Source organism: Leuresthes tenuis, unplaced genomic scaffold, assembly GCF_036924035.1.
Source record: "Leuresthes tenuis unplaced genomic scaffold, fLeuTen1.0.hap1 SCAF_12, whole genome shotgun sequence".
In the NCBI taxonomy this organism is placed as follows: domain Eukaryota; kingdom Metazoa; phylum Chordata; class Actinopteri; order Atheriniformes; family Atherinopsidae; genus Leuresthes; species Leuresthes tenuis.
In genome coordinates, this window is record NW_027325366.1 from 21,633,200 (window position 1) to 21,660,080 (window position 26,881).

The 26,881-nt window shown below is 39.9% G+C and overlaps 3 protein-coding genes across 3 annotated transcripts in view; 1 reads left to right on the plus strand and 2 right to left on the minus strand.

The window, feature by feature from the left end:
* Positions 1-780: 780 nt before the first annotated feature.
* Positions 781-17,378, minus strand: col28a2a (collagen, type XXVIII, alpha 2a). Its single transcript, XM_072397689.1, has 35 exons — positions 17,214-17,378; positions 16,400-16,974; positions 15,975-15,995; positions 15,822-15,881; positions 14,659-14,712; positions 13,325-13,369; positions 13,210-13,236; positions 13,084-13,128; positions 12,915-12,959; positions 12,506-12,559; positions 11,020-11,088; positions 10,868-10,936; positions 10,693-10,761; positions 9,467-9,535; positions 9,190-9,258; positions 9,013-9,081; positions 8,516-8,584; positions 8,316-8,387; positions 7,252-7,320; positions 7,098-7,169; positions 6,775-6,843; positions 6,559-6,627; positions 6,384-6,452; positions 6,210-6,278; positions 6,041-6,109; positions 5,771-5,839; positions 5,515-5,583; positions 5,347-5,427; positions 5,139-5,174; positions 5,017-5,053; positions 3,219-3,776; positions 2,836-3,131; positions 2,486-2,726; positions 1,291-1,482; positions 781-1,217 (listed from the first exon to the last, which is right to left on the minus strand). Exons 1-35 carry the CDS (start codon positions 17,347-17,349, stop codon positions 1,210-1,212), a joined length of 3,690 nt encoding a protein of 1,229 aa, XP_072253790.1. The 5' UTR covers positions 17,350-17,378; the 3' UTR covers positions 781-1,209.
* A 3,781-nt stretch (positions 17,379-21,159) lies between these two features.
* Positions 21,160-24,750, minus strand: LOC140319212 (coiled-coil domain-containing protein 89). Its single transcript, XM_072396809.1, has 7 exons — positions 24,745-24,750; positions 22,961-23,421; positions 22,736-22,866; positions 22,519-22,655; positions 22,349-22,425; positions 21,339-21,438; positions 21,160-21,246 (listed from the first exon to the last, which is right to left on the minus strand). The coding sequence occupies exons 1-7, from the start codon at positions 24,748-24,750 to the stop codon at positions 21,160-21,162; spliced, it is 999 nt and encodes a 332-aa protein (XP_072252910.1).
* A 631-nt stretch (positions 24,751-25,381) lies between these two features.
* The window catches only part of lrp2a (low density lipoprotein receptor-related protein 2a), a 45,679-nt gene continuing 44,179 nt past the window's right edge, over positions 25,382-26,881 (plus strand). Inside the window, 4 exon segments of the mRNA XM_072397084.1 lie at positions 25,382-25,408; positions 25,411-25,505; positions 25,507-25,531; positions 25,533-25,653. Of these exon segments, the coding sequence (XP_072253185.1) occupies positions 25,382-25,408; positions 25,411-25,505; positions 25,507-25,531; positions 25,533-25,653 (268 nt within the window).

Here is a 26,881-nt window from a genome sequence, read left to right on the forward strand (position 1 = left end):
AAGATAAGCTCATCATTTTCACAAAATAGTAAAATGTCTCACGATAAACTTTTGACTTTTTTCTATAATACTAAATACAAATTCTTCTAAGTTTGCAGGCTTTCAAAATGTTCTCTGCTAACTTGCGGCAGATGGCGCTGCAACATATACAGTGTGAAAAATGTTCCACAAGGAGTAAGTTACACATATGCCACATTCAAATCCTTCAAGAATCTAAAAGATAAAATAAAACTGTTTTACAAAAAAACTGTAGCATCGGATCTTTTTGTTTTGTCTCCTTGTGAGTATTTGTTTATAACATACGCATAAATACCATAGTATATCAAAATTTGCAGTCTTTGTCGTGTTTACCTTACCCTACGTTGTCTCTTGAACTTTTTGGTGGCCTCTTAAGGTGTCTTTGTCAGCCTCTCCAGCATGCCAACAAATTTGCATGGGTCAGGCTGATATTTGTTTTTATGATAGAGGTGTTACATCCTACATCTGTAGAGGAAAGCAAGGAGCCAACAACTGCCAGATTTTTTGATATTTCATTAAAACAAGGGAATATACTGACTCCATCCTGTTACTATAAGCAGAGGGATGGGAACACACAGATTAGGATTTCTTTAATGTTAGCTGGGACACTACTCATTAAAAAAAAAACCACACTACTACCTTTTTACTTTTATTATTATAAAAAGATTATAAAAACATTCATTCATACACGCATTGTCCAGATATGAATACATTTTAGTGATTTGAGAAAAATCTTAATCTTTATCACAGTATGATAGAATAAAGAAACATCTAAACAGAAAGACCCTATATTACAGCTGCCAGTGATAAACTGAAAGGACATCTTGAAAAAAAAAAACAAGCAACAACAAAAAATACTATGACTTATAGACTATCTGAAAATATTTGTCCTGGGTTGTCCCTTTAAAACCAGAACAGCCAAATTCTCAATGGAGAATTTGTCCTGGTGTTATTATCAGTACAAGTTTTTTGAGGTAAAAAAAGTAAGACTTTATAAGACTTTTATTGGGTTAAAACAGGAAGCTGTCATCTGTCTTTAAATTTGATCAAGACATGATCAAATTTTGTGTCCAAGGACAAAGGTGTTAGAAAAGTGCATGAAATTTGCTGAACACAAGTGACAACACATCATTATACTCCAAAACGGGAGACCGTAGAGTGGTAAAGGCCAACTTCTGACCTCCTCTCCTCTTATCCAGCTGAAAGAGACAACAAAGAAATATATTCAGAAAAAGCACATTTGCTAGTTAAAAAGAAGAAGAAAATCCTTACCTGTTTTGCGAGAAACACAAGTCTTCTTGCATTCATCTTCAGTTTCAAAACGGTTGTCATTTCCGCCGCAGCCTCCATACCAAAATTGCGCACAGGCATTGGCATGTGCGTCGTAGTACCAACGGATGACGTACTCTCGGCAGGTGCCTTGACTCAAGGTGAGATTACAGCGGGGATTGAGAGGAGGGACCTCTGGAGAAGAAATAATGTGCCAGTTTTTGTGAAGATTTGTGCATGGCACAAGACATACAGACATAAAGCAATTATTACACTATTTAAAGGTTACAAAATGATAGTCATAGTAGACTAAATGCACAGTAAATACGACTCTGCTGATGTGTGCTGCTGATTGATTCTGAAGGAAAATGTTAAATGCTGCAAAATCTTTATAAACCTCTGAAATAATACATTCAAATCTTAATTTTAATGTGTTATATTAATCCCTGATATTAAATCAGTCAGAGTTATCATTGACCTTTGGGCTCCTCTTAATTTGTGTTGCCCTGTTCATGGCAGTGAATAATTAAATTAAGGATTTGGTCTAATGCTTTGGTTTCTTTTGCAAGGCTACATTTGTGAATTGGCATTACATAAATACATTCATGGTGGATTACACTGAATTGAATTTGTACCGATTTGGAGCTAGTAAGGTAAGTCAAATCTCTGCAAAAGGTTTCCTGGTTCAAATCTCAGATGGGACCTTTCTGTGTGAAGTTAGCATGTTCTCTCTGTGCCTGTGTGGGTACTTCAGCTTCCTCCCACAGTCCAAAAACTGTGGTTAATGGCTGATTTTAAATCAAATGAAGGGGTGAGTGATAAGCTGGGATAAGCTCCAGCTAAGACGTCTAAGGCAAAGTAGCCATAACCAATAGTGAATAGTGTAGAATAACTGGACTGATGCAAAGATATGTAAAAGAAAAACGACAGTAGTGCTCTTGTCAAGAAACTCTAGAAAGTCTCAACAGTGCAGTTTTTGTTATGGATTCTCCAAATTGTTACAATTCTTACGACTATATTCTGTCATCTTCCTATCAGGGTGCAACCAACTCACAACAATGGGGCACTAAGCCAGCATGCACAACAGCAGCACACAATAAAGCAGTTAGACTTGTCAGCCATCAGTAGATATATGTGTTCCTCTGACGGTGACACGTCAAAATGTCCTCCATTTAGAAAAGTTCAGTACAGTACTCACCTTTAGGCAGGACTCGACTCACCACAGGCTGGAACTTATTCGGCTGTGAAGATGAAACTGAGTCCAGTGTTGACAAAGACGTCACAGATGTAGATGACGACGACGATACTGATGATACGACTGCGTCGGCGGAGACTGAGCCTTCACTTACAGGTGATGTTTTGTTGAATGCAGACGCAGTGTTACCACCCTGCATGTAGGCCATTAAGTCTAAATCTTCTCCATCATCATCTTCTACCACCTGCAGTCAAGTAAAATGATAGTGTCTGATGATTGGGATGAATTTGCTACCGTCAGTGGAGACAATGTAGTGTATATAAAATAATGCCAGAGAAGTTTTGAGCAATGACCTGAAGAGGGAGAGGATCAGCACTGATTGGCAGAGTGAAAGTGTCACCACGTCCGACTCCTTGGCTGCTGGTACGTCTCTGATTTTGGATCTCTTCTTGATAATTATTCTCATATCCACTGTTTCCACGACCATCACCATGACTATCATGAACATTATAACCATTAGCATTCTCTCCATTGATTCTATTAAAACTAGGCCCATTGTTGCCATTCCAGCCCCCATTTGTGATGTGATTGTAAATTAAGGCGCCATTTTCATCTTCACAGAACTGGCTGACGAGTTTGGACTCCAGTGCTGAGAAAGAAAATTCAGAAGTGGGTTCATTTCAGGAGTGTCTAACATGAAAGAGAGCTGTTTACAAAACATGGATGTGATTTTCACCTGGTAGCGTATTGAAGTCATCAATAAGGTACATGTGTTCCCTATCTGGGTCGGAGGCAATGAGATTGAGTTCTTGCAAGAACTCAGCCTGCGTAGGATCAGAAGAATTGACAATCCCCAGAGCGTACATCTCAATGTTTGCAGCATGAGCCTCCCGGACAGCTATGTCAAGCTTGACAGGCTCTCGTTTGTCCGTCTGCCCATCAGTGATCACGATGGCTACTTTTCTCACTCCGGACCGGGCGCTGAAGAAGGCCTCCTGAGTTGCTTTTCTTATAGCAGTGCCCGTGTAAGTGCCTTCACCCATATAAGGCATTTTTCTAATTGCCCGCTTGACATCTTCTTTGCTCATGTAGCGCACCAAGTTGAACTCTAAACGGACTTCAAGGCTGTAGAGAACTAGTCCAATTCTGGTGGCGTTGCGTCCGACTGTGGTCCTGTCCACCAGCCTTGTGACAAAGTCTTTGATGATCTCAAAGTTCTCAGGGCCGACACTCTCTGAGCTGTCGATGACGAAGACAAGTTCCATTGGCCTTTCTTTGCATTTGATGCCGCATCCTGAAAATGACAAAATACACTTAAATTTGAGAGCTGTCCTGTTCTGTGGCTTATCTAATGTCAGGTATTGGTACAACAGGGGATCGCGTCACAAGGTGTTAACTAATTTAAGAAATATCCACAGAGAATTATCATCTAACTCAGATCTCTGAAGTGTTTTAGCATTTTCAGCTCATTGTTCAGCAGTTTTACTCTTCTCGTTTATGTGTTTCAGTATTGTCTTTTGAATTCCACGTTTTTGATTTTTATTTTTAGCCTTCAGCACTTTTTTATTTAACTCTTGAAGCAGTTCTTTCTTGGGCATTTTCATGAGTTTGCTTTTAATGTTTGCTATTTCCACATCGGTTCTGAGTTGTGCTGAGTACCTCTCACTTCTGTTCTATTCCTGTCATACATACCTGATGAATCAGCCATCGTTCATTCAGAATATTTTCTCCCTGTTTTTAGTTTTCATTTGTCAGCTCATCGCTGTGCCACCCATCTGCAGAATCCTGTCTCTTTGGTTGTTCTTCTATTCTTGTTTTGTGGACTTTTTTCCATGACAAAGTTTTCAGAAAACAGACTAAAGCACATATACACAGATTGCTTGTATACCTCCAAAAAAGGTATATTGCATTCAGAGTGAGAAATGAAGTACTTCACTATTTTGATCACAGTTTATGTCATGTTGTTCCATGTGTGTTATGCTGGCAGACTAGAGCTAACACATAGAATGAACTAAATTGTATGAAAGGGTGAATTCGATGTATCTGTAGCGCTCAGAGCGTCATCCTCACTGTTGTTCAGAAATGTGGTTTCTGTGCTCAGAGCAGCGATGATTCACTGATTCAGAGGCTGTAGACAAACACTATCTTAATGTAATTTCTGTCTTCCCCTTCCCATATCATAGTCTGATTTTGGTTTTGTTCTTTGCTGCTTTCTAATTAGTCTGGATTTTATCTTTTGGGTCTCCACAATTAGCAGTATAGTTGGCCTTAATTCCTAAATGATTAAAAAGGAGCTTTTACTTTGTGGATTTTGAGTGTTTGCTCGACATCTGTGTCCTTTATTTATTTGATTGCTCCTCACTTGCATCGGTTAGTGCTCACATCTGTTTGTGACAGATGTGCTTTTTTTGTAGACAGCTGCAATCTCTGCCCACACTCAGTTTGCAGCTCAGACATAGTCCAGCTTTTTTTTCTTGTGTTACAGAGGAGTTTAACATTTTAGCTTTAAATCTCATCTCAGCTTGTAGTCTTACCACATATTTCCTTGATCAGCTTGATGATGTCATCTCTCTGAAAAAATGTAAGAAAATTCTATTGGTTAAAAGTCTCTTTTAATTTTTGAATGGTCAAACCTTTGTTGAGTTAGTGAACCTACTGTGAGCCCTGGCTCTCCCTTTGTCCCTGGCCTCCCCTGAAATTCAAGAAACATGAAAAGAAAAATAACTGTGTTGGTCTTATAGCTTCATTAAAAACAGCTGTATCTTTGTTTAGGATGTTACAGATGGTGTGATGATATTCTTTACCCAGAATTTTGTCATTATCATGTTATGTGCACACACTTCTTTAAACACTATTCATTTTACCCCTTCACCAGGAACTCCATGGTCTCCCATGTCTCCTTTTGTACCCTTCATTCCCCTCTCACCCTGTAATCCACGATCACCCTGTCACAATGGAAAAGTCATTTCTCAGTCAGAGTTCAGTTATTCAGGTACTGTTAAAATGTTTGAAGACAAAAGTAAATCCATCACCTTAGGTCCAGGAAACCCATCTCCTGGAGGCCCTCTGGGCCCAGTCATGCCTTGAGATCCTGGCCCACCCTGAAATTAGATTTTAGATTTACCGAATCAAACAGATGACTTCCATACTTATGAGAGAACATAACTTTTGTCATATTTTGTCCCGAGGCCACAGTGTGAGGCAGATTAATTGTGTAACATGTCAGCACCTATCAACAGCACAATGTCTGATTCAGTTCTGTTGCACTAAAGCAAAACAGTGATTTACCTTTGGACCTTGGATACCTTCTCCTGGAGGTCCAGCTGGACCAGGAGATCCTGGCCTTCCAACATTACCCTTAAAACAAACAGTTAAAACAAATATTCACGAGTCAATAATCTACAAACTAGAACAAAGTAAATGATCTTATACATTAGTATGCATAGTACAACATTTAGGAATTCATGTTGTCAAATGTCTCATTTGATTATCAGCCATGATCCAGATATGAATGGTTATAAAACTGGATGAAAGTGTATGGTAGGTGGTTTCTCTTACTGGTGGGCCTTGCAATCCCTCTCCAGGTGGGCCGGGCAAGCCTGGCAGTCCTCTGTAGCCAATGTCCCCCTGAAACATACATAACATTATCAAATGAGTATTTCCATACAAATACATCCAAATTTAAAAAAAAAGAACGTTCAAAGCACAAACATCTGTAGACACAAACCTTAGGACCAGGAATTCCCACTCCCTCTGAACCAGGCTCACCTGGTAAGCCCAGCATGCCTGGAGGACCCTGGAAACAGAGCGGGAATCATTTCCATAAGAGCTATCTTTAGCTAAGACTTCGTGGTTACAGATATATAAGATGTGAAAAATGTGTTTATTTGATGATACAAACCATAGGGCCCTGGATGCCTTCACCTTTTGGACCAACAGGACCAGGTAAACCCGGATGGCCGCGATCACCCTGGGAAAACAAGGTTCACTGATGAGGAACAACAACACAGTGCTGCGTAGACAAATATTTGAATAGATGACCAAAAACACGTTCAGTAATATGTGTGCGTATTTACCTTCTGACCAGGTAATCCAAGACCTGTTTCCCCAATAGGACCTAGAGGACCGGCGGGGCCAGCATCCCCCTGAACATGAGAAAACATACTGATGACTCATAGTAACAGTGCTTTGATGCATTGCATTGCTTCATACTTTATTTGACAGTCCTTCTGGCTACCTGCCAAGATTGATGCTAAGAGACAGTTTAATGATGAAGTTTGAGTTTATTTTACCTTTGGACCTGATATGGACCGTCCTGGCTGCCCTGGCATGCCCTGTGTGCCTGGAATCCCCCGTTCACCCTGTTAGTTGGCAAGAGACATAAGATTCCGTTAAAGTCTTCATATTAGCAATTCCTGTGCTGCGAAGAAAGCATGGCAGACTCAATGTTGGCTCTGTTCAAAGACTGGGTCGGTGTGGCATAAATCTTCAACAGCAGCAAATTCATAAACAGAGTAAATGGTACAGGAACAAGGAAAATACACTTATACTATTTCAAGCTATCACACCACAATCAGATATTATCATCCTGTTTTCTAGATTTATTCATTCCTACTTTTGGTCCAGAAGGTCCTGAGATCCCAGGAGGTCCATGTAGCCCACGGATGCCCCTGAGACCCTGGTCGCCCTGAAAGTCAGAATATTATCAGACAGTTATAAGCTGTAAAATGTGTTGTGCTCTGTATAACAATATATAGTCTCCAATGTACCTTCTCTCCTTGAATGCCAATCCCTTGTGCTCCCTCTGGGCCTCTTAAACCGGATAAGCCAGGCTCCCCCTAAGAGAAGAAAAACAATAGCTTGGTAAAAAATGATAATTCTTCTCCTTCTTTAAGCTGGTGGACAAAGAAAAGTTGAGGGTCAAGAGTTGCTGAGAAAAGAGTTACAAAGTTGACGTGTTCTACAGAGATTCTACAGAGATTCTACAGAGAATTTTTCTTTTTTAGAATAATCTTTGTGGTTTAGAGCAGTACTTCTCCAAGCTTTCTGAAGGAGATTTACAGGCTGCTTTTTCACTAATTTTCTATGCTATCCTGATGTCCATTTTTTTTTCTTTGAATGATTTTCCTCTTTTTTGCTTGTTAAGCCATTTAGCATTCAAATAAAAAATATTTGAATAAATAAAAAATAAAAGGATGGACCAGTGTTGTGTCCAAACATAACAGACAACTTAGCAAAGAACTGAATTTTATTGGTATCTTTAGGCACTTTGTTACTAGCAGTATGTTGCAAAGACACAAATTGTTGTCTCATTTCTTTAGTTGGACACAGTTTGTCAGTAATAAGATATTTTTGCACTGACAAAGTGATTACCAAAGAGCTATTAGCCAAAACCTTTGCACATCTCAGCATGGTGTGCAGTGTGTCTTTAAAACATCTTCAGTGTCAGGCCTATAAAAAAAACTATCTACAGCAGATGAGCAGTATCTGAAAGTGATGTTCTGAAAAAATAAGAAGAAGATCCAGCAAAGACTTGACACAGGACCTGAGAGAAGTATCCTGGGTAACTCTGAAGTGTGGGATCAACTTGACAAAGAACAGAACAAAAAGCAGCCCACATCCAAAGAAGAGCTGTGAAATGACCTTCAAGGAGCCTGGAAAACTATTCCTGAAGATTAATTAAGGAAATGACAGAAAGCTTGTCTAAGAGGGTTCCGACTGTGTTGAAGAATAAAGGTGGGCATACCAAATATTGACTTTCAGCCTTGTTGTACTTATGTCCAGTTTTCTGGTATACAATGAAAAAAAGGGGTCCACGGCTCTATTTTTTTACCTTTTGCCCTGGAGCTCCGTCTTCTCCTGGAAGACCAGGTAGACCACCCAGTCCTGCTGCTCCAGGTTCTCCCTTTAACAGCAAACAGGCATTTTAGTTTTCATTAAAGAATAATGTTGTATATTGGCGCTCTTTTCACGCACAAATATGCTGTAGACCATAATTAGAATAGCACCTTTTTGTCAGGCAAGTAGTCTTACCTTTGGACCAGATTCACCAATGCCCCTCTCTCCCGGAGCTCCCTGTTCTCCAGGTAAGCCTTGGTCTCCCTGAGAATAGAGGTAGCATAAAAACACTTATCATAACAACAAATGAGACAAGGTTTCCAGCTCTGAAATTTTGTGAATGTAGGCATTAACAAAGATCATGGTTTGAATTAAAATACAGTAAAACATTCTTTTGTCTCAGAAACACTGAGATTATGTATCTGGCCTGCGAATGTACAGTGTTAAGCATTTTATTCTAGCAACAGGACTTTGCAGGCTTCACATTGATACAATACTTTGTTCATCAAAATTCCATGGTATGTATTTCACACTAAATTAGATCTTATAATATTATAAAATCTCTTGTTCTCAACTGACAGCACAAGGTAAAGAAACAATTCAAGAATGGCCTGAAATCAAACTCTTTTCTCTTCAGTGTCACAAAGCTAACCATTTTGTCATTCATGAATTTCATGGGTCTTTAAACAAACCTTAGGTCCAGGTAAACCTTCTCCTGGAAGTCCTCTCACTCCCGATGGACCTCTTGGTCCCTCAATTCCCTGTACAATATTGATCAGAAGTTTATCAATGTAGGACGTGCCACTATTACAATTTTCTGTTTCCATGTCATCTAGCTGAAAATACTGAGTTAAAGATATTCCACTGACCTTCTCCCCCTGTATGCCCACTCCTGTTGGTCCAGCTGGCCCAGAACCACCTGGTGGCCCCAACTCACCCTGGAAGTAAGATATCACAGTGAGTTAAAAACCATCAGTATCAACTGTGCATGGTTCAGCTGGTTATGTAGAAAAATATGCATTTCCTGTGCACACCAAGCGGCCACATGATTATGCATCTAGACACTAGACACCTGGGTTTTCATTAGTGCCTTTGTTGTGCACATGTTGCAGTGAATTCTCCTTGTTAAATGAATCTACGACCCACCTTTTCTCCTTTGATGCCTACACCCTGCTGTCCCCTCGGCCCCCTCGGTCCTGGGAGCCCTCGATCCCCCTGTGGATTAAAACCAGGTTAACAGTTACAGAGGATCAAAGCTACTTGAGTTTGGGTGACAGCCAGATTTGCATTGTTCTCAGAAAAGAGAGTGTGGAAGAAGAACATGTTGGCTCCTGTTGCTCATGATGAAGATGATCACATGCATGAGGAATGGTGCATGGGATCGTTTTTAACCTGTTCCAGTACAATTAAAAGTATGAAATGAAGGTACTGGTAATTGGAGTACAAAGAGTTGGATCATATCTTAAAAGATGCAGAAAAGTTGTGCAAATTCAAAGGGTCAGGTTGTCTAGCACAAGTTTAACAGCTGTGAACCAGCTTCAGAATATTTGTTTGTCTAAATAAGTAAAAGTGTAGATGCATTTCTACACTGTAAAGCTACAACAACCACACATATGTACGACCCTCCAAATTCTCAAATTCACCCACATGTTCTATCTTGCCATACAACAGTAAAAGAAAGAGTACGGTGAATTCATCTTGACTTTACTTAAGTTGTTTTCTTTGTTGCCATTCAATAAAACCAGCTGCTATCAATATTAATGGAAATGGTACTGCTGCCAGTCTTGCATGTCTGTGGCTGAATCCAGGCAAACTTGGTGCCCCATGCTGAAGCTTGGGTTTTATAGGCATTACAACAGTGTTTATTGACACTTAGGAGAACACATGAGTTGTGAGTCAGTGAGCTGGAACAGAGGCTGATTTTGATGGAGTTACAGTTAAGGTCCAGTCAAACTAAAATGTCCCCGCTTGATATCTATTAGAAGTGGCACTGTCAAGTTATTCATGAAGAATTTAAGCTTAATTTAATTTGGATTGAATTACATTTTAAATTAATTTAGCATTTATCAGTGAATATTAGCAGCTTCAAAATTCATTTAGATATTTAAGCAGGATGACTTGAATGATTTGCTCAAACGGTTCAGTTCTGAACAGATGTTAGCACATCTTCCACAGTAAAAGCCATACCAAAACCTTTTCAATGTTCTCGTGGGAAATTCTGGTGGGGAGAAAAAACAAACACAACAACAAAGGAGTTTTGCACACCTGCTGGGAGATTACAGTTTCCCACAGGAATTCATGGACTTCTAGTTGACTCACACATGAGGTGGGAGTGCTTATGTGTAGATTTCTAATGATATACTTGAAATAACCTTTGGTCCAGGAAGCCCTTCTCCTTGGAGTCCTTTTTCACCTTGAACCCCTTGTTGTCCTTGAGGTCCCTGTAAATAAAGTCACAGGATATATTGCCAGATGAGAACAAATAAATGTTTTTTGCAAGGAATAAGAATTTTTAAAAAGTAAAGACGCTGATGCTTTATAACTTACAGGAGGGCCAGATTCACCCACTCCATGGGGACCAGGAGGACCTGGCCGGCCTTGAAATCCCATGTCACCCTACAGAACATTATAATGACATCTATGAACCACAGATGCTTACAAAGAACAATAAAGTGTTTAGTGAGCAATGCAAAACACACTTTTGGTCCAGGACGTCCAATACCAGTCTCCCCCTGAATTCCTGGAGGGCCAGATGGGCCCCGGTCTCCCTGTAATCACAAACATAACGTGCAAAAAAAAACTTCATTATGCATATTTACAGGTTCATAATGTTATTTTGGTGTTAATAGCATGTTAGTGATAAAATGCTTTCATGATAAACAAACCATATTGTTTCATATTGGACAGTGCTCCAACATCTCTTGTCACCTTCTGTCAGAAATGCTGTTTTTAGTTCCTAAACAGGGCAACATAGTTAAATGCATAATGCATAGACTTAGAATAAAACATAACTGTAGTCTCTGTAAAATTAAGCCAATTCAGGGGTGCCTCAAGCTTTTATTTAGTTTTCTTCTCATGGCCAGCAGGAGGCGACACATCTGGTTGAAAAAAAGTCTACTTTTTACTTGATACTTTCCCCTCAGTAAAATATTTTCTTCTACAAATATATACCTTTGAGAACATTAAAAGTAAGATCCGCACTACTTTTCTTTCACATGCTGTGACCCAACAGATGACTGTCGACATATCAGGAGATAACTTAGTGGCTTTGTTAACCTGTTTACATGCACAAGAATTCTACAATAGTTGCAAAGCAAAAGCCCAACAAACACAACATAACACAACCTCTTCAGCACCTGTGTACATTAGACTTTAACTAACATGTGCACATGCAAGCTGCTCCTTTAAAGCTGAAAGTAATGCAGTTAAGGCGGATACTGTTGTGTGCACTGAAGATCAGATCAGTCACATTTTTATTCCAGAAGTGTCACACAGAACTGTTAAAAATTTGGATTACTGTCTGTACTTTTGCTTAGAATTTTGGTGGCTATCCAAAAAAAGTTGTGAAAACAAAAAGAAAGACTATGAGTAATCAACTTATCTATACTTTTTATTATTTATAACTACATTTATCCAGATTTAATGTATATGTTTGCATGTATGATTTTACTCAGCACTTATGAGTCTATAATATATGTATATATGGTGTATTTAGAAACATTTAAGGGCAAATTCTATGGGATTTTCCATTGTTAGAATGTTAACAAACTGTCTACAACATAGGGACCACCAACACTCTTTAAATAGTGTCTTCAGGTCCTTACAGTGTGAGAAACTGCAACACAGACTTTCCATGTATGTTATTAACTGCAGACCTTGTTAGAGAGGCTGATAATGCTGTAGGCACTTTTAGTCTGTATTTACATGCAGGATACAGTACATCAGGAGAACCAGAAGTGAAGTATCTTTGAACAAAAAACAGTAATGATTGGGGGGGGGGGTTTGGCTCATTGCCAGGTCGTCACAGAGGGGTCTGTTAGAAGACAAACAGGCCTCTGTGCTGCAGGGCTAATACTGAGGTGCTGAAGCTCCAACCTGTTGTTCAAACTTATCATAAAAGAAAATGTGAAGGTCACAGCAGATGTGCATGATGAGGTAAGTAAAAGATGTCAAAAGAGGGTTGACCTGCTTTCCCTGAGGGCCCTCTGGTCCGATGTCTCCCAGTGGTCCTGGTAAACCCTGGGCAAGAACATAATACAGCCATTAATAAACTTCCACAAAAGGATCTGTGTGTGTGCATCTGAGAGAGAATATGTGTCTGTATGGACTGAAGGAACAGTTTGACATGATTTATATACACATTTTTGTATTTTCCTTATTTTTGGTACTCACAGAGAACGTAGCTAAAGGAAACAAGGATACAGAATATTTCCAAAAAATGCACAAATACACAAAGTCATTTGATTTTTGATGCATGGTACTTCAAGTTTTTTGTATATCCATTAATTATACTGTTTTCCTGTCTGCTCCTCTAAACAAGTTTAGGAGCAAACTATCAGGGACAAGCGCTACAAACACAGGAACTCTGACAAACCTGCAGACCTCTTGGTCCTCTTCCTCCAGCTGAACCTTCTGGACCCTGAAACATAATCACACAAGGATGAGAGAGGCCATAAAGTCAAATATAATGTGAACATCGATACAGAATTAACAAACTGTTAATGTAACATCCAGCATGCGTAGCATCAACAGTGCCGTCGTACCCTGTCTCCTTTGATTCCTGGAGTGCCGCACTCACCCCTTTCACCCTGTGCAGAAATCACAAGTGTTGCACAAGTTTGAGTTGTCCCACGTAACAAAACGTCCTAATTTTTGAGAACTCTAAATACCTTCTCTCCTTTGTAACCTGGTTTTCCCTGAAAAGAAAATTGAGATGTTTGGTGTGAGCAAACTACAATAGCAATGAATATTTTCTTCATTTTGGTCCTGAGTCAGGGTATTTACCTCAGCGCCCTCACGCCCAGGTACCCCACTTAATCCTGCTTCACCCTAATATGGCAGGATTACACAGATTTATTACATCAGATAACACGAGTTTATCAACGTGAATACAATCTGGACAGTGTAAACAGGTTTAGAAAACAAGAAAGACGTTGCAAGAAAGACTGATAAGAAAGGCCAGAAATGTTAAGCAAAAAGACAGCATTGATGACTCAACACTTGTGTTTCATTAGTGAAACATTTACGTAGAGAGTAGTGCTTTAGTACTAAAAAATAGGCAGCCTATAAAACAAGGACATGGACATTTTGGAAGAGCTGTAAACGAGCATGCTTTCTAATGACCAGCAGGGGGCGACTCACAACTCTGCAAGATGACAATACTTCACTTGATTTATCAGTAAACATCTTTCTTTAGTATAAATTCTCCATCACTCATTTCACTCCTTCTCTAATATGGCATAATGTTCATTGCATTAAATTACAGCTCCAATGGAAATCATGCAGGATGGGCTTTAAAGTTGGGGCTCCAGCAAGACTGTTGGTGTCCTCAGGTTGTTGGTGAGAGCCTCTACTCTCTTGTGACACCCAGTTTCAACAAACAGCCAAATCTCGAGGCTTCACAATCTATTGACGTAAACATCATAGTGGCCTCATCCATTAAAGAACACGGCAACAAAATGCTGTGTTTAGGTTGCAAAATAATTTTAGGTGTCAAATGTCAAAACCAGACCGGGACAGTAGTCTGTCCGTCTCTAAAGTAATCTCCAAGGACTACAAAAAGGGTTTCTGTTTTTCAGGTTAATGTGTTTTTTTTTTATAATATGTGAATAACTATTCAAACAACCCCCAATAGCATTACAAAGAAAAGAAAGTGGGATTTATTTTTTCATCACACTTCAAAGTGTTCAATGTGTGAAGAGATTGTGAAGTGATTTATGCGAGTAAACAGGAAGAAGAGAAGTTAGCAGAGTAAAACTGCGCATATGTGTAATATCTGCGTACATCAGAGACCAAAAACCCCATAGAAATGAACATAATTAGAACGACTAATCACATAATCACTTTTGACTTACAAACTTAAACATTTAAATTCATCCATTCATTGCCTATCACAAAACATAACTATAACGATCATAAAATACAAATACATTTTCTAATGTGTTATAGTTTACTACCATAGTCATCATAAGTAGCTTACAACAAATAAACAAACTTGTAATAATTTCTCTCATCATTATTTACAAAAATGCAAAGAATTTAGGAGTGACACTTGGGAAGTATTGAATGACTACTGAGTGAACCACAAGCTAGCTCAGATGTCCATCAAAGACACAAACCTTTAGCCCTTTCTGCCCCGGAGCTCCATCGTCACCAGTACGACCTTTTTTCCCCTGGAGAATTAAACAATATCAGGGTCAGGATCTGATTCATTTCTCTGTTTGACACTTTCTTCTCTTTGAATTGTTTTGTACATGAAATGTGCTATACAAATAAATCTGACTTTGACTTTGACTTCTCTTGTTGATGATCACTAAAATGACTTGAACAAATAACACCATGACCCACAGCCCGTATATTGAAGTTTGTACAAGACTGAGTGGAAGTTTTTCTTTCTCTCGACAGGCATTGTTTGATACTGACAGTAGGCAAAGATGTCAGTAGCCTGATGTCTGACAGTGCTGTCTGACAGCTGTGGCTGTGGGACATGAGGTATCTTGTCCTCATGGCCAGCAGTCTGCAACTGTTTGAGCTGCACCTGGGCAGCATGCATCAGTTGCTATCCACCAGAAATCGCTAGTTTGTGGCCATTAAACTAATGAGAGCAATTATACGAGCCCCTTAGTCCAAGTGCAAGAATTTGAAGAATCTCTCAGAGGTGAAGGCACCTGGTCACACAGCTGTCTGCCAGCAACATGATTGCCTGCAAGGGAGCTTGACCGTAACTGAGCTGCTTGTAATCTGAGGAGGGGAGGGCACTGTATGTGAGTTTGACTGACGTGTGAAAACGTGTGAGCGGGTGTCTGAGGCCCCATACAGAAATGTCCATACTGACGTCCCAACAGTTGGGGTCACATGGGAGATTCATGATGGCCAAAGGCCTAGTTCAAAAGGTAGTAAAGCTCTGAATGTGGGACCTTCGTTTTCCACGGTTGACATCTTACATTGCGTGAAAAAGGACCCGGCTGAGACAGTGCATGCAGAGTAACAGCAATTATACCTCTTAGAGGACAGCGAACTACAGTCTCTTTTTTCTCAATTTTTTGCTGCCATAGATGCGCTTTTAAATGCCTGTAAGCTATACTGAGAAAACTATGCAATTATCCTGTCTGAAAAATCTCCACAATTACCCTTCCTGAAATGCTTCCAATGGGATGATTCTAAATTTATTTGCGGAAATCCTTAATCCTTCCTTCTGACAGATAACTGTGACACATCAAAGGAAACTTATTTTTCAGGTATTTTTAAGGTATTCAAAAAAAGTTGAAGACTTAATACTCACCGCAGGCCCACTGGGTCCCCTTTCTCCCTTCTCACAAGCACATCTCTGAGCCAGGGGACACTTCAGAGAGAAGAAACATGTTTGTCAAACCTAAATGCACTGTATTAAATGTCAAATGCCAATATATGACCTACTAATTTCAACAGTACTTACTCCTTCATCAGCTAAAGCAGTCTGCAAAGAAAACAAACAAAAAAAGAGAGAATCAAACACTCTTATCTTGTTTCCTCCTCACAGCAATGTATGTATTATTATCCAGTGATGAGGAGTTTGGCTGTAATGAAGTTCTCAAATACAGGGGACAAGTTCACGCAAGCCATATTACTATTCGATGAAACAAAAGTTTGAGGTTTTTCTCTGACAACATGTACATGTCAAACCGTTTTCAAAAAGCTGCAGAGAAAAGGTTGAATCCAGATCTGTCAGGAACATTCTTTCATTTGTCTCTCTTGAGTATTGTCATCATTCCATCTCCATACAAATACCTGAACATGTCTGTCCATGTGTACATTCTAAGGAGATTATTATTCAAAGCAAATACATCACTTTTCTGCTGAAAGACAAGGCATGATACTCACAACTTCAGTGAAGATTTTTTCCACTATGCCTTCGTCCTGTAGATTGTGGACGAAGCGAGAGGCTGGCGGGCTGGCAAGCAGACGAAGCTCTGCTACGTTGGCTGGCTCGTTAGCAGCCCGGGTGATGCCTAGTGTGAAGAATTTGATGCCCTGGTTCTTGGCATCTGTGACGGCAGAGAAAATGTCTGGGTTCCTCGGGTGGGAAACGCCATCTGTGAGCAGCACAACTACTTTGGTGCTGACAGGTCTGGATTCCTCCTGGTAGATCTTGGTCATGTTGGTGATGGCATAGGTAGTGTAGGTGCCGTGCCCAATGTACACTATGGGGGCTATTTGGTTCTTGAAGTTCTCTGTCCCTTTCCAGTCTCTGAAGGTTTGCTCCTTGATAACATGACTGCTGTACTGCAGCAGGGCCACCCTCGAGCTTAAGCTGCGGCCTGTCTGCAGCCGTACACCTTGGAGTCTGTCCACCATATCCATCACAAACTGCTTCTCCTGCTGGTGATTGTCTTTGGCACTCTCAGAACTGTCCAACAAGAAGGAGATCTCCAAGCTACAGTCCTCGTCAAGGATGGCTATAAGCATAGAGAACATGAACAAGTTTAGAATTACTTTTATAAAAATGACTGACCAACAAATCTAAAAGTGCACAGGAGTAAAACAACAGCAGAATAGTAGAGTCAGTATGACAAATGGATTTTATGGTGCTTGCATAGGTTAATTAAGAGAACACAAACAGGAAAGTATTGGTGAAAAAATTATAATAAGATCAGTAAACATTCCAATTGCTGTGCTTTTTCATGCATTTTCTCACCTCTTCCATCATGAATACCTGCAGCCAGAGGTTTGGCCTTGGATTTCTTGTAAGTTTTCCTCTCCTCATACACATCTTGGGCCCAAATGCTGGACAGTGTCGTGACCAGCAGCACTGATGTAAAGGAAGGGAACATCCTCAACTCTAGAGAAAAGCAGCCAGAATAATTAAAAATAAATCAATGTCACAGTCCACGGAAGAGGTGTCAACTTCAAATCAGAGAGGAACAGGCCCCCCTGACACTTGAAATAAAAAGTGGTTCTTTGGAAAGGGAGTAAGTATATCCTTAATATAATTTTGAAATTGCCTTCGTATAGCGACTCACGATCCAACCTCCTGGAAAGGCTTCAGTTTCTAGTATTTCAGTGTCCAATTTTCAATCTGGGCCAAACTGCAGACTTGAAGGCAGTAGGAACAGCAGAGGGCCAGCATGGACAGAGAGTAGACTCCAGTTAACTCACTGATGGTGCAGCAGCGACAGCAGTCATTCAGGGAGAGGAGAGTGAAAGACCCCAAGATGCTCCCTCCTCCTTTATAAGGAGGCAGATCTAATGGAGCAATGCCAAGACTCCTGCTTTTGCCTCAAGGCAGGGAAAGCTGTTGAGATAGGTTTACAAGAGTGAAACAACATTGGGTGTTTGCTGACAGTGGTATCTTCATAACTACAAGCACAGCTGGCAGCAGATGCACAAGGTTGCAAAGGGATAACAGATTTAAACTGATTTTGAGTTATCTGGCAACCCATTTGTTGCCCTTTCAGTTATGGAGCTTAATAAGCAGCCAGCGGATCATTTTCTTTTAAACTTGAGGAGATCTATAGCCTCCTCTGTGGTACTTGGATTTAACATGAAACAATAAAACAAAGACTTTTGTAATATAAACCGTGGCCTTTATGCCAGCATAAATTTTAGAGTCAAGGGGTTTTAAAGTTCAAAAGGCCGTAATGCCAAAGACCTGGTCACCTTTGATTTTCCGCCCAGGACTTTGGAATGACCATAACATGACTGCCTGAGGTAAAAGGGTTAAAAGGTCCAAGATTTTTACCCTAATTCTTGAATCCCAAGCAATGATTAGTAGATTGTTTAAAAACAGACAATCAGATCTGGCTCTGTTTTTAGTCAAGGCTGACCTCAATAGAAATTTAAAAAAGATTAATGAAAACTCTGATCAGCGATAAACCGAGGCCCTATAATATCGCAGAAACATCGCACACAGATTGGAAACAATTTTTCATTGCATTTAATGTCTTCTGACACAACATTTTAATTAAAATGAGTTTGACACCAGTAGGTGGGTGGAATGCAATCTATTCTTCAGTATATAAATTACTAGAAGCTGCAGGCAGCACTTCGAGCTCCATACCCTGAAAAATGACCATTTGACCATTGACGAGCTGAGGTGACCTTTCAACGATCTCCTCCTGGTGTGGTTTAAAGATGGGGTTGGTCCTGTGCAGACTGGCAGAGAATTCATGGAGCCTTTTGCCTGTTGTGCTCGAGGTGAAGAGGCTTTGTATTGCAGAGCTCCAGGCGAGAAGTAATTAGAGGAGACTTTCTGACACAAAGGAATGTTGCACTTAATGATAGTCTGGAAAAAATCCCCCTGCATCTTTGCTTCAAGGACAATCATCCAAAATGTACATATAGTGCAAGTTGTGAAAATGATCAAAAAGTTTAGTTTTGCCCAGTGTATGTCATTATTTACTGGATGATTTCACTTTTGTGTCTCATTGTGACTGTGTCTACAATTGATTACAGAAACAGAGAGCTATTTGCAAAATGCAGATTTATAAGAACAACATCACAGAGGCAGCATAAAGAACTCCAGATGGACCAGCTGAAAACAGCTCATTAATGCACAGATCAGTGATGAAAGAAATCAACTGTAACTTTGGTAAATAGTTGCTCAACTCTACTCTTTCTCGTGGCATCCAAAGTTTGGTGGTTTTGACAGAGTCAGGCAGTTACTTTTGAACTTTTACTAGTCCTATAAAGGATTGAGCAGGGTATATCAAATAAATCCTAAATCCAATAAACAAGAAACACACTTTTAACTTTCTTCTTTGATTTTTTTTTTTACATTGTTTCCATTCTGTTATTAGTAATATTAAACAGGGAACAGGATACAGAACAGAATGCCTTAATTGAGAAATTGTATTTCATTGACAGCTTTTTAAAAGTTGCATCGCATCACATCTCAGACAGTGACAACTTCATCTGTGCTGTGTGGAGCATCTCAGTCTTGGCTTGGTATAAATTTATAGAAAAAACTAATGAGTAACAATAAATTCTGTGGCAAAAAAATGGCAACTACATTTAAAATATACAAAATGAAGTCATCTCTGCTCTTCATCAAGGTCAAAACCGTTGAATACTTTAGAGAAAAAGACACTGATTCCCTTTTGAGCACTTGGAGACAGGGGAGAGAAAAAAACAAAGCACAGAAAAGGAACAAAACCTCTCTTTGTAGAAGTTTTCATAAAAGTTACATTTGTTGGGCTTTCTTTCACTTAGCTTCTTTTAGATTTCAATCTTTGTTTTACCTGTCCTAATTGCTGTCTTTTTTGCATCTCATTTTAGATGTTTAGTTGAATCCCTTTGGGATAAAAAGCAAGGAGTCGGGAAGGTGGGTTCCTAAACTGCTGGATCTGTGCTCAGTAGGCCTAATCGGTAAAATGTCCATCCTCTCCTGTGTCTTGATTGTTTCACCTATACTTTGTGCATGATTTAAAAAATTGGCGAATTATTATGTATATACAACATTTATAAAACAACACTGTTTACTGTGTTACATTTCATAATATTCTTCCTGTTATTAACACTTCTGAAGCATTTTCAATCAATTAAACAGAAACCCGATATGACTTATGACTGATCTTTGCTGCCCTCTTGTGGTGCACCTGGGTGTTGAAACGGACGGGACAGAACACGCATGCTCAGACAGTTTCAGCGCCCTCAGGTGCCCTCACCTTCAGCCATCTCAGCCATGTTGGGTGCTGTGGGACGGTGCTGCAGCGGGGTTCTGCAGGCTTTAAAGCCTGGTGTCAACTCTCTGAAGACCATCAGTGGGCATCTTGCAGCCCTTTTATACGAGTAAGTGCAGAAACTTTTAATCTGTGGCTGACTTCCAGTGTTGTGGCTTGTCTCCAACTCAAATGGTTGCATGTTCAGTGTATAATGTCACAGCCTCACACAAGGTATCGATCATTTGAGATCAGCAGGCATATTTAAAAGTTAATTAAGTCAATGGGAATTGAATATAGCCACTTATTTGTTCATATTTTAGCCTGAGTTAGATGTTGCAGCGATGAACGTCCAAAGATGAGAGCTGAACTTAACTGATATTTATTTATTTTATTTTATTTTTTACAGGACTATAAATCACTGCAGGACCTCATTGCTATCCTAGGTATGGACGAGGTATCTGAGGAAGACAAGCTGACTAGCTCGTGCTTGGAAGATTCAGCGATACCTGTCTCAGCCCCTCCAGTAGGCAGTAGTCTTTACTGGCCATTTGGGCACGCTGGTTCCTTTCAAGGAAACAATTAAAGGCTTTAAGAGTTTTCTGGGAGGTAAAGTACACAACTGAGTCAAAAGATATCACGGGTTAAACCTTTTGGACCTATTGATTGACTGTTTTTCTCGTCTGTCTTAAAGGTGAATATGATGCTTTGCCAGAACAAGCTTTCTACATGGTGGGTCCTATTGAAGAAGTAGTCCAAAAGGCTGAGAAACTGGCAGAGGAGAAACATTTGTACAGTGTCATTTCTATTTCAGGAACCTCTAACATGACATGCTAGCTATGTGTGATGTGTTTCTGTTTTTTTTTTTGTTGTTGTATTATTTCAGTGTTCGCATTCAGTGAGTAAACAATCTTGCTGAAAGGTATTTGTTTTTTATTGAAATAGGTAAGAAAACCTGCTTTGGCACATGAATAATACTAAAGTTTAGCCAATCACGTGGCGAAGTTTCTTATTTAAGTCCCTCTCCTGTGTGAGGAGGTTGGCACTGTGTTCCTTGAAGGCATCTAAATCCTATAAAATAAGACAAGAAGTGGAGCATGTTGACACAGCCTTAAATGAGTAAACTAAATTTTCTCATTTTAATATTGCAAATGGAAACCAACCTTGTTTAGCTTCTGAAAGTTTGTGAAGGATTCATTGAGAGCAGCTTGAAGAGACTTGACTCTTTCGTCTGTATTTACAGCTTCGGCCTCCAGTTCAAACCTGAGGAAATACATCCATCAGTACAGTGACAAAAGCAGGGGTAAAGGGGGATAATTCGGTGTGTCAATGAGACAATTGAGTGAAGTTTAGGCCCAAAATGTATTACTGCACGACTTTTCAAGCGATATTGATCTGAAAGAGGTATCTGTGGGGTGTTTGTCCATTTTGTTGTTGCAAAGTAAAAGGCGTTAGTCAAACTTAAGATACGCAGTGGCTCAAAGTGGATGCTTTACCAATTACATTTTACATTTTTTAAGTTCTTCATTCCATCCACGTATTGTCCCAGATCCTTTCAGCTCCAGCTTGACGAAGATGATAAGATAAATTGTCCAACGTCACAGCTGGGTTCAGTTGTTTGTTTGTGGGTTTAAAGGCAGATGGCTTTAGTTTTATCAGCAGTTTAAATGCAGCACAATCAGATTTAGATAAGGAGATTGACTCAGCCGCTGGGAAATATTCTATTTCACACTCAAAACTCTTGGCTTACGTCAGCAAAAATGGTTTGAGTCTTTGCCAACATGCACAGTGGAGCAGCATCCATTCTCCAATAATAGCACCTGTCTGCTGAATCTGAGCACACAGTATATCCCTACACACCTCAAACCTCATTTGGCTGCTTCTGTCAGATCATTAATAAACTAGGCTAAATGTGTCACAGAGCTCGAATTTCTAAACCTTTCTTCCAATTTTGATCTAAATAATACCCGCAAAATATATCTGAGAGTCTCCACTTTAAGTTATTGGAGCTAATCATTCCATCATCTCACTAATGAGGGATCTCAAGGTATTGATGTTGATGCCATGATACATTACCACCTGATTTATTATTATTATTTACTCGTTTCTCCCCCCCCAACACTACCACAAGAGAGGCTCCATTTGATACAAACATTACTGGTCCACAAATGACCTGTTCTGTGCTTCAATCCGGGCTTTTTTCTCCTCTCTCCATTTTGTCTCCAGCTTCTGGATTTCATCTTGCTTCTCCTGTGTTTGAAGACCATTTTAGTGTGTTAATGCAGCATCGAACTTACACGCATTCTGTGCAAATGTGTTGACCACAAAGGATTCTTTATTCACCTGTATTACTTTGCCTCTTTCTATACAAAGACTCAGTAATGTATCCTTCTCTTTGGTGAGGTTTGTTATGCTTTCCTTCATGTTGACTTCTTTCAAAGCATGCTGTTCTTTAGCGTCCTCTAGCTTCAGCTTCAAATCTGATGATGAAAGGGCTGCAGGTTTACAGCTGTATTTGTGGCAATACAAAGAATTATAAATATCCAGTTACTTTACATACCTTCGCACACTTCCAGAACATTTTTGTGTTGTTGATGAGCATCGTGCAGCTGGCTGAGTAGTGATGTCTCCTCAGCTTTATGCTGAAGTGCCTGCTCTCTGAGTTCTGACTTGCATCCAGTTAATTTCATCCTTTAAAATGAATGGAATATGATCCAAACGATCAGTACAATTATGCTCTAATAACTATAAATAACTTCATGTGTTATTGGCGAATGAAGTTTACCTGTATTCATTTTCCTTGTTCACATATTTCTCCCGCAGCAGCTGTATTTCTTGCGTGAGTTTTTGAACTAACACTTCCCTGTCGTGTAACTTTTGGGAAAAAAGCGAATCGTTCTCCGACTGTAGCCGCTGGTTTTCCAGCTTCAGCCGGGTGTTCTGGTTTTTGTGCTCTTCCATGAACGAAATGATTGCTTGGTTGTTGGCAGCTAAATCGGTGAACCTTTTTTTTAACATCTCTGCTCTCTTTCTTTCGATGTCCAGTTTTTTCTGGCAGTGAGCTACTTGGTCTTCAAGCTCAGTGTTGATTTTCTGCCGGGCTTGATATCGTAGAAGCGTTTCATCTGCTCTGTGCTTCAGTGCGCAGATCAAGCTGGACTGTTCATCTATCCTGGACCGCAGCATCTGTCTTTCTGCTAAGTCCTCTACAGGAATCTCAGGTGACTTCTGACAACTGTCCTTACACTGGAAACAAAAGAAAGACACCTTGTATTAGAACGTGACAGCAACTCCATCCATCCAGTCATTTTCTGTACCTGCTTAATGAAATTCAGGGTCACGGTAGGGGCTGAAGCTTATCCCTGCAATCATTGTGCAGTCAATCACAGAGCCAAACAAGACAAACAACCACACACGATCCCTCATTTTCCCACATTATGGAATCACCAAATAACCTAACATGCATGTTTTTAGATGTTGGGAAGCTGGAGTACCCAGAGATAACCCATACATGCACAGGGAAAACATGCTAAATGGACACAGACAGGCTCAGGTCGGGGTTCAGATCAGGAACCCTCTTGCTGTTAGGGCGACAGTGGTGACGCCATGCAGCCCTGGAAGTGTAAGTCATTTCAAAGCCACAAAGACATCTAATTTCTTGTGACAAATGATGTTTCTCCACTCTCAGTCTGGAATCCCTTTAGCTGGAGTCTCTGCAATATTTGCTTTGAGTCATATTTGTTGGGTGCTGGTTTGAGTCTCTGTGATTGTGTGTAGTCGTTCTTTTTCTTTATGAGACTGTGGCAGTTTTGAGTTGTTGTTTTTTTTCTGTCGAGTAATTTTGGAGCTGATTTAAATCATTTGAAGTATCTTTGAAGATGCGTATAATTCAGTTGGTGCTCTTTGTGTTTGACCTCAGTCTTCCCACAGTGGCTGGTGATGTCTTCTGGCTAATTTAAGTTTTTCTCAAAGCCAGTTTCCCTCTTAAGAGACTTGTTTGAGCATTTTTGGTCTCTTTGTCTCATTGTAATTGTTTCTGTGACTAGAATGAATTATCAACACGTCAAGCCGGACCTCGACACCTTCGGCCCATAAGTAATTATTCAGCAGCTGTAATGCAGAAAAAAAAGGTTTCCCACATTTACGCTGGGTTAAGTAAACTTCTAGAGAACATTTAGCTGATTTTAAATGTTCTTAGTTAGTTAAAACTTCTACGACTACAGGAAAAAAATTATATAAATGAGACACTTTTTGAGTAAAATAGAATATGACAACTATAGATAGAGAGACGTAGGCTGGACAGACTGTCGACGGTTGCTAGTTTACTCATTTTTTAAATATCATTGGCTCTCGCTAAGGAAATTGTATGAGTTTTAAAATATTTTACATACTTTGAATATAATTTGTAATGTCATTTAAATCTCATTTTTAGAGAACATTCCTTGTCAAATTGTGTGGGGGGAAAGTATAGTAGCAAAAGGTAATCTAAGAATAATTTGCGAAGGCTTCCAGAAAACTGATTTATCTGTTTCGTTTTTGTTTTTTTTTAAATGTTTTTTTTTTGCATACCTCCATGGTCCTGCCCTCCCCCTTCAAGAAATCCGGTGCATTTCTCTGTGGAGTTGTCCTAATGATTATATGCTACAGGCAAACTGTTACCCAACTGTAGCTAATTTCCCCCAAACTGGATTCAACTTTTTTTTAACGGAATCCTAGTTAAGTTTACGTTGCTCGGTCGCTAATGGCAACCAATACCCTCTTGTGCGTCACAATAGCAGCAGGTGCGATGTCAGTTCCACCAATTGGCCACAAGATGGCGATGAAAAGCTGTTTATGAGCGGCCAGAACAGCAAAGACGACGTCTGGTAAGACCGCGGTGGAAGGATTGGCTTTACTTAAATCTTGCTCTGGCGTTGCACCTTCGAAATTTTACAATTTCACGACACGTCTTTTTTTGTCACCTTTATTTGTGAGAGTTAGTTTAATAATAACTGAATAATGGGCTTGGGTTTTTAGTAACTCTTCCTTTCTCTCTTTGCATTTATTTATTTGATTTTATTTTATTAATGAAACCCCAATTTTCATGTTCTTCCACTGATCCACTCTCGTCAGTTACCTAGAGTGGGCCAAAATAAAAAAATAAATAAAAAAGCGACAGCCTGCTGAGAGTGTAAAATAACTGGGACTCGGGACAAGTCGGACCTGCATGGCATTATGCAGATTCCTGGGCCAGGGGGGGATTTATTCAGAGGGACGAGGTTGGGTTGGGGGAGCGGTAGTCCTGGCCTTTGTGCACGCCCCTTTTCATCAACTAGCGGGCCAAGAAAGACAGAGGAAAGCAACAGCATCCCAGCCTCAGTCCCAACAGCTCCTCCATCTGCACAGCAGAGCTGGACGGACCAGCCAGAATGTGGAGAGCACTGCTACTTAAACTCTTTTTCGTCTTCATATGCTGTGTTAGATGGTGCCACACTGAGGGTAAGTAGTTTTTCTTCTCTTTGTTGAATTACTTTTCTTCTGTGCACATAGCTGAAGGATTCATTGAGGAACGTGTTACAAGTGATTCACCCGTTGCACTTGTTGCCCATCAATAAAAAAAAAACGGGGCACATCAAGCTGAACTGTTGCTGAAATACAAACTATCAGGAGGTAAATCAGCAGAAAAGATGGAAATAACCTAAATAATCCAAAAGGCCCCTCCTTTAATGGGAGCACACAATGAGTTCTGGAATTGTTTTTAAATGCAGCCACTAAGTAAATCTGGCAGCAGAGCTAAATGTTTTACCTCATAGTATTACTTTAAAGGTTGAGCACAAAGCCTTCCTCAGACAGATTGGAAGTTCTCTTGAGGAACTTTTGCCTGAGCTTTACTGTTGCTAGGTAACAGAAAGGAGCATGTGACTTACAGGCAATCTGTGAGGACTGAGAGCTGCTGGTACAAATCTCATACAGGGCAGCAGATTTTACAAACTTCTCACTCACTTCTTGATCCTGGCCTGAGGAGGACCTTTATTTTCTAATGTAAATGGTGAAAGTCAGAATGCTCAGATACTGCTCTTTATATGTGAGAGTCTCATGCTTGTCTGTTGTGTTTGTAGCCCGGCTAGATCCTGCTTCTCAAATTGTAATCTGCTTTCTTTTTGCTCAACCCTTAGTATGTAAGCTCCTTAGTGTGAATCAAGCAACTAATTACACTGCAGCTGCTGCAGAATGGAATCATTTCTACCGAAGGAGCTGTACAGCGTTTAAAGGGGAAAATGTACCAGGAGAAGGGTCCCTGCTACTGCTTTCTTATTCATTATGAAATATCCTACATATTTCCTCACTGGCTTGCAGGCATAGAAAAAAAGAAAGCATGGGCAGACACCAAAAAGACAACGTAACTGCATTATAGAAATTTACTTGGCATTTCCTTTGATTCAGGACAGCTACAGAGCTTGTAGATTAACTCTTACTGATGACAGCTGAAGTGTACAAAATGATGACTTAACTTAAACCGTCATCTGACTTTGTCAGCATGTTCACATTTATCATTATCATGGCATTTGTTGGGATTAACGAAATGCAAGGAAACCAGTTTAATTCATCTTTAACCCAGATTTTGAATCCATGATATATCACTGTATGAGTATCGTGTTCTTCCTGAAGGTGTGTGAGTCAGATTTGAGGAAGTTTTACTTAAGTGTGGAAAATTGGTAGTACTTCA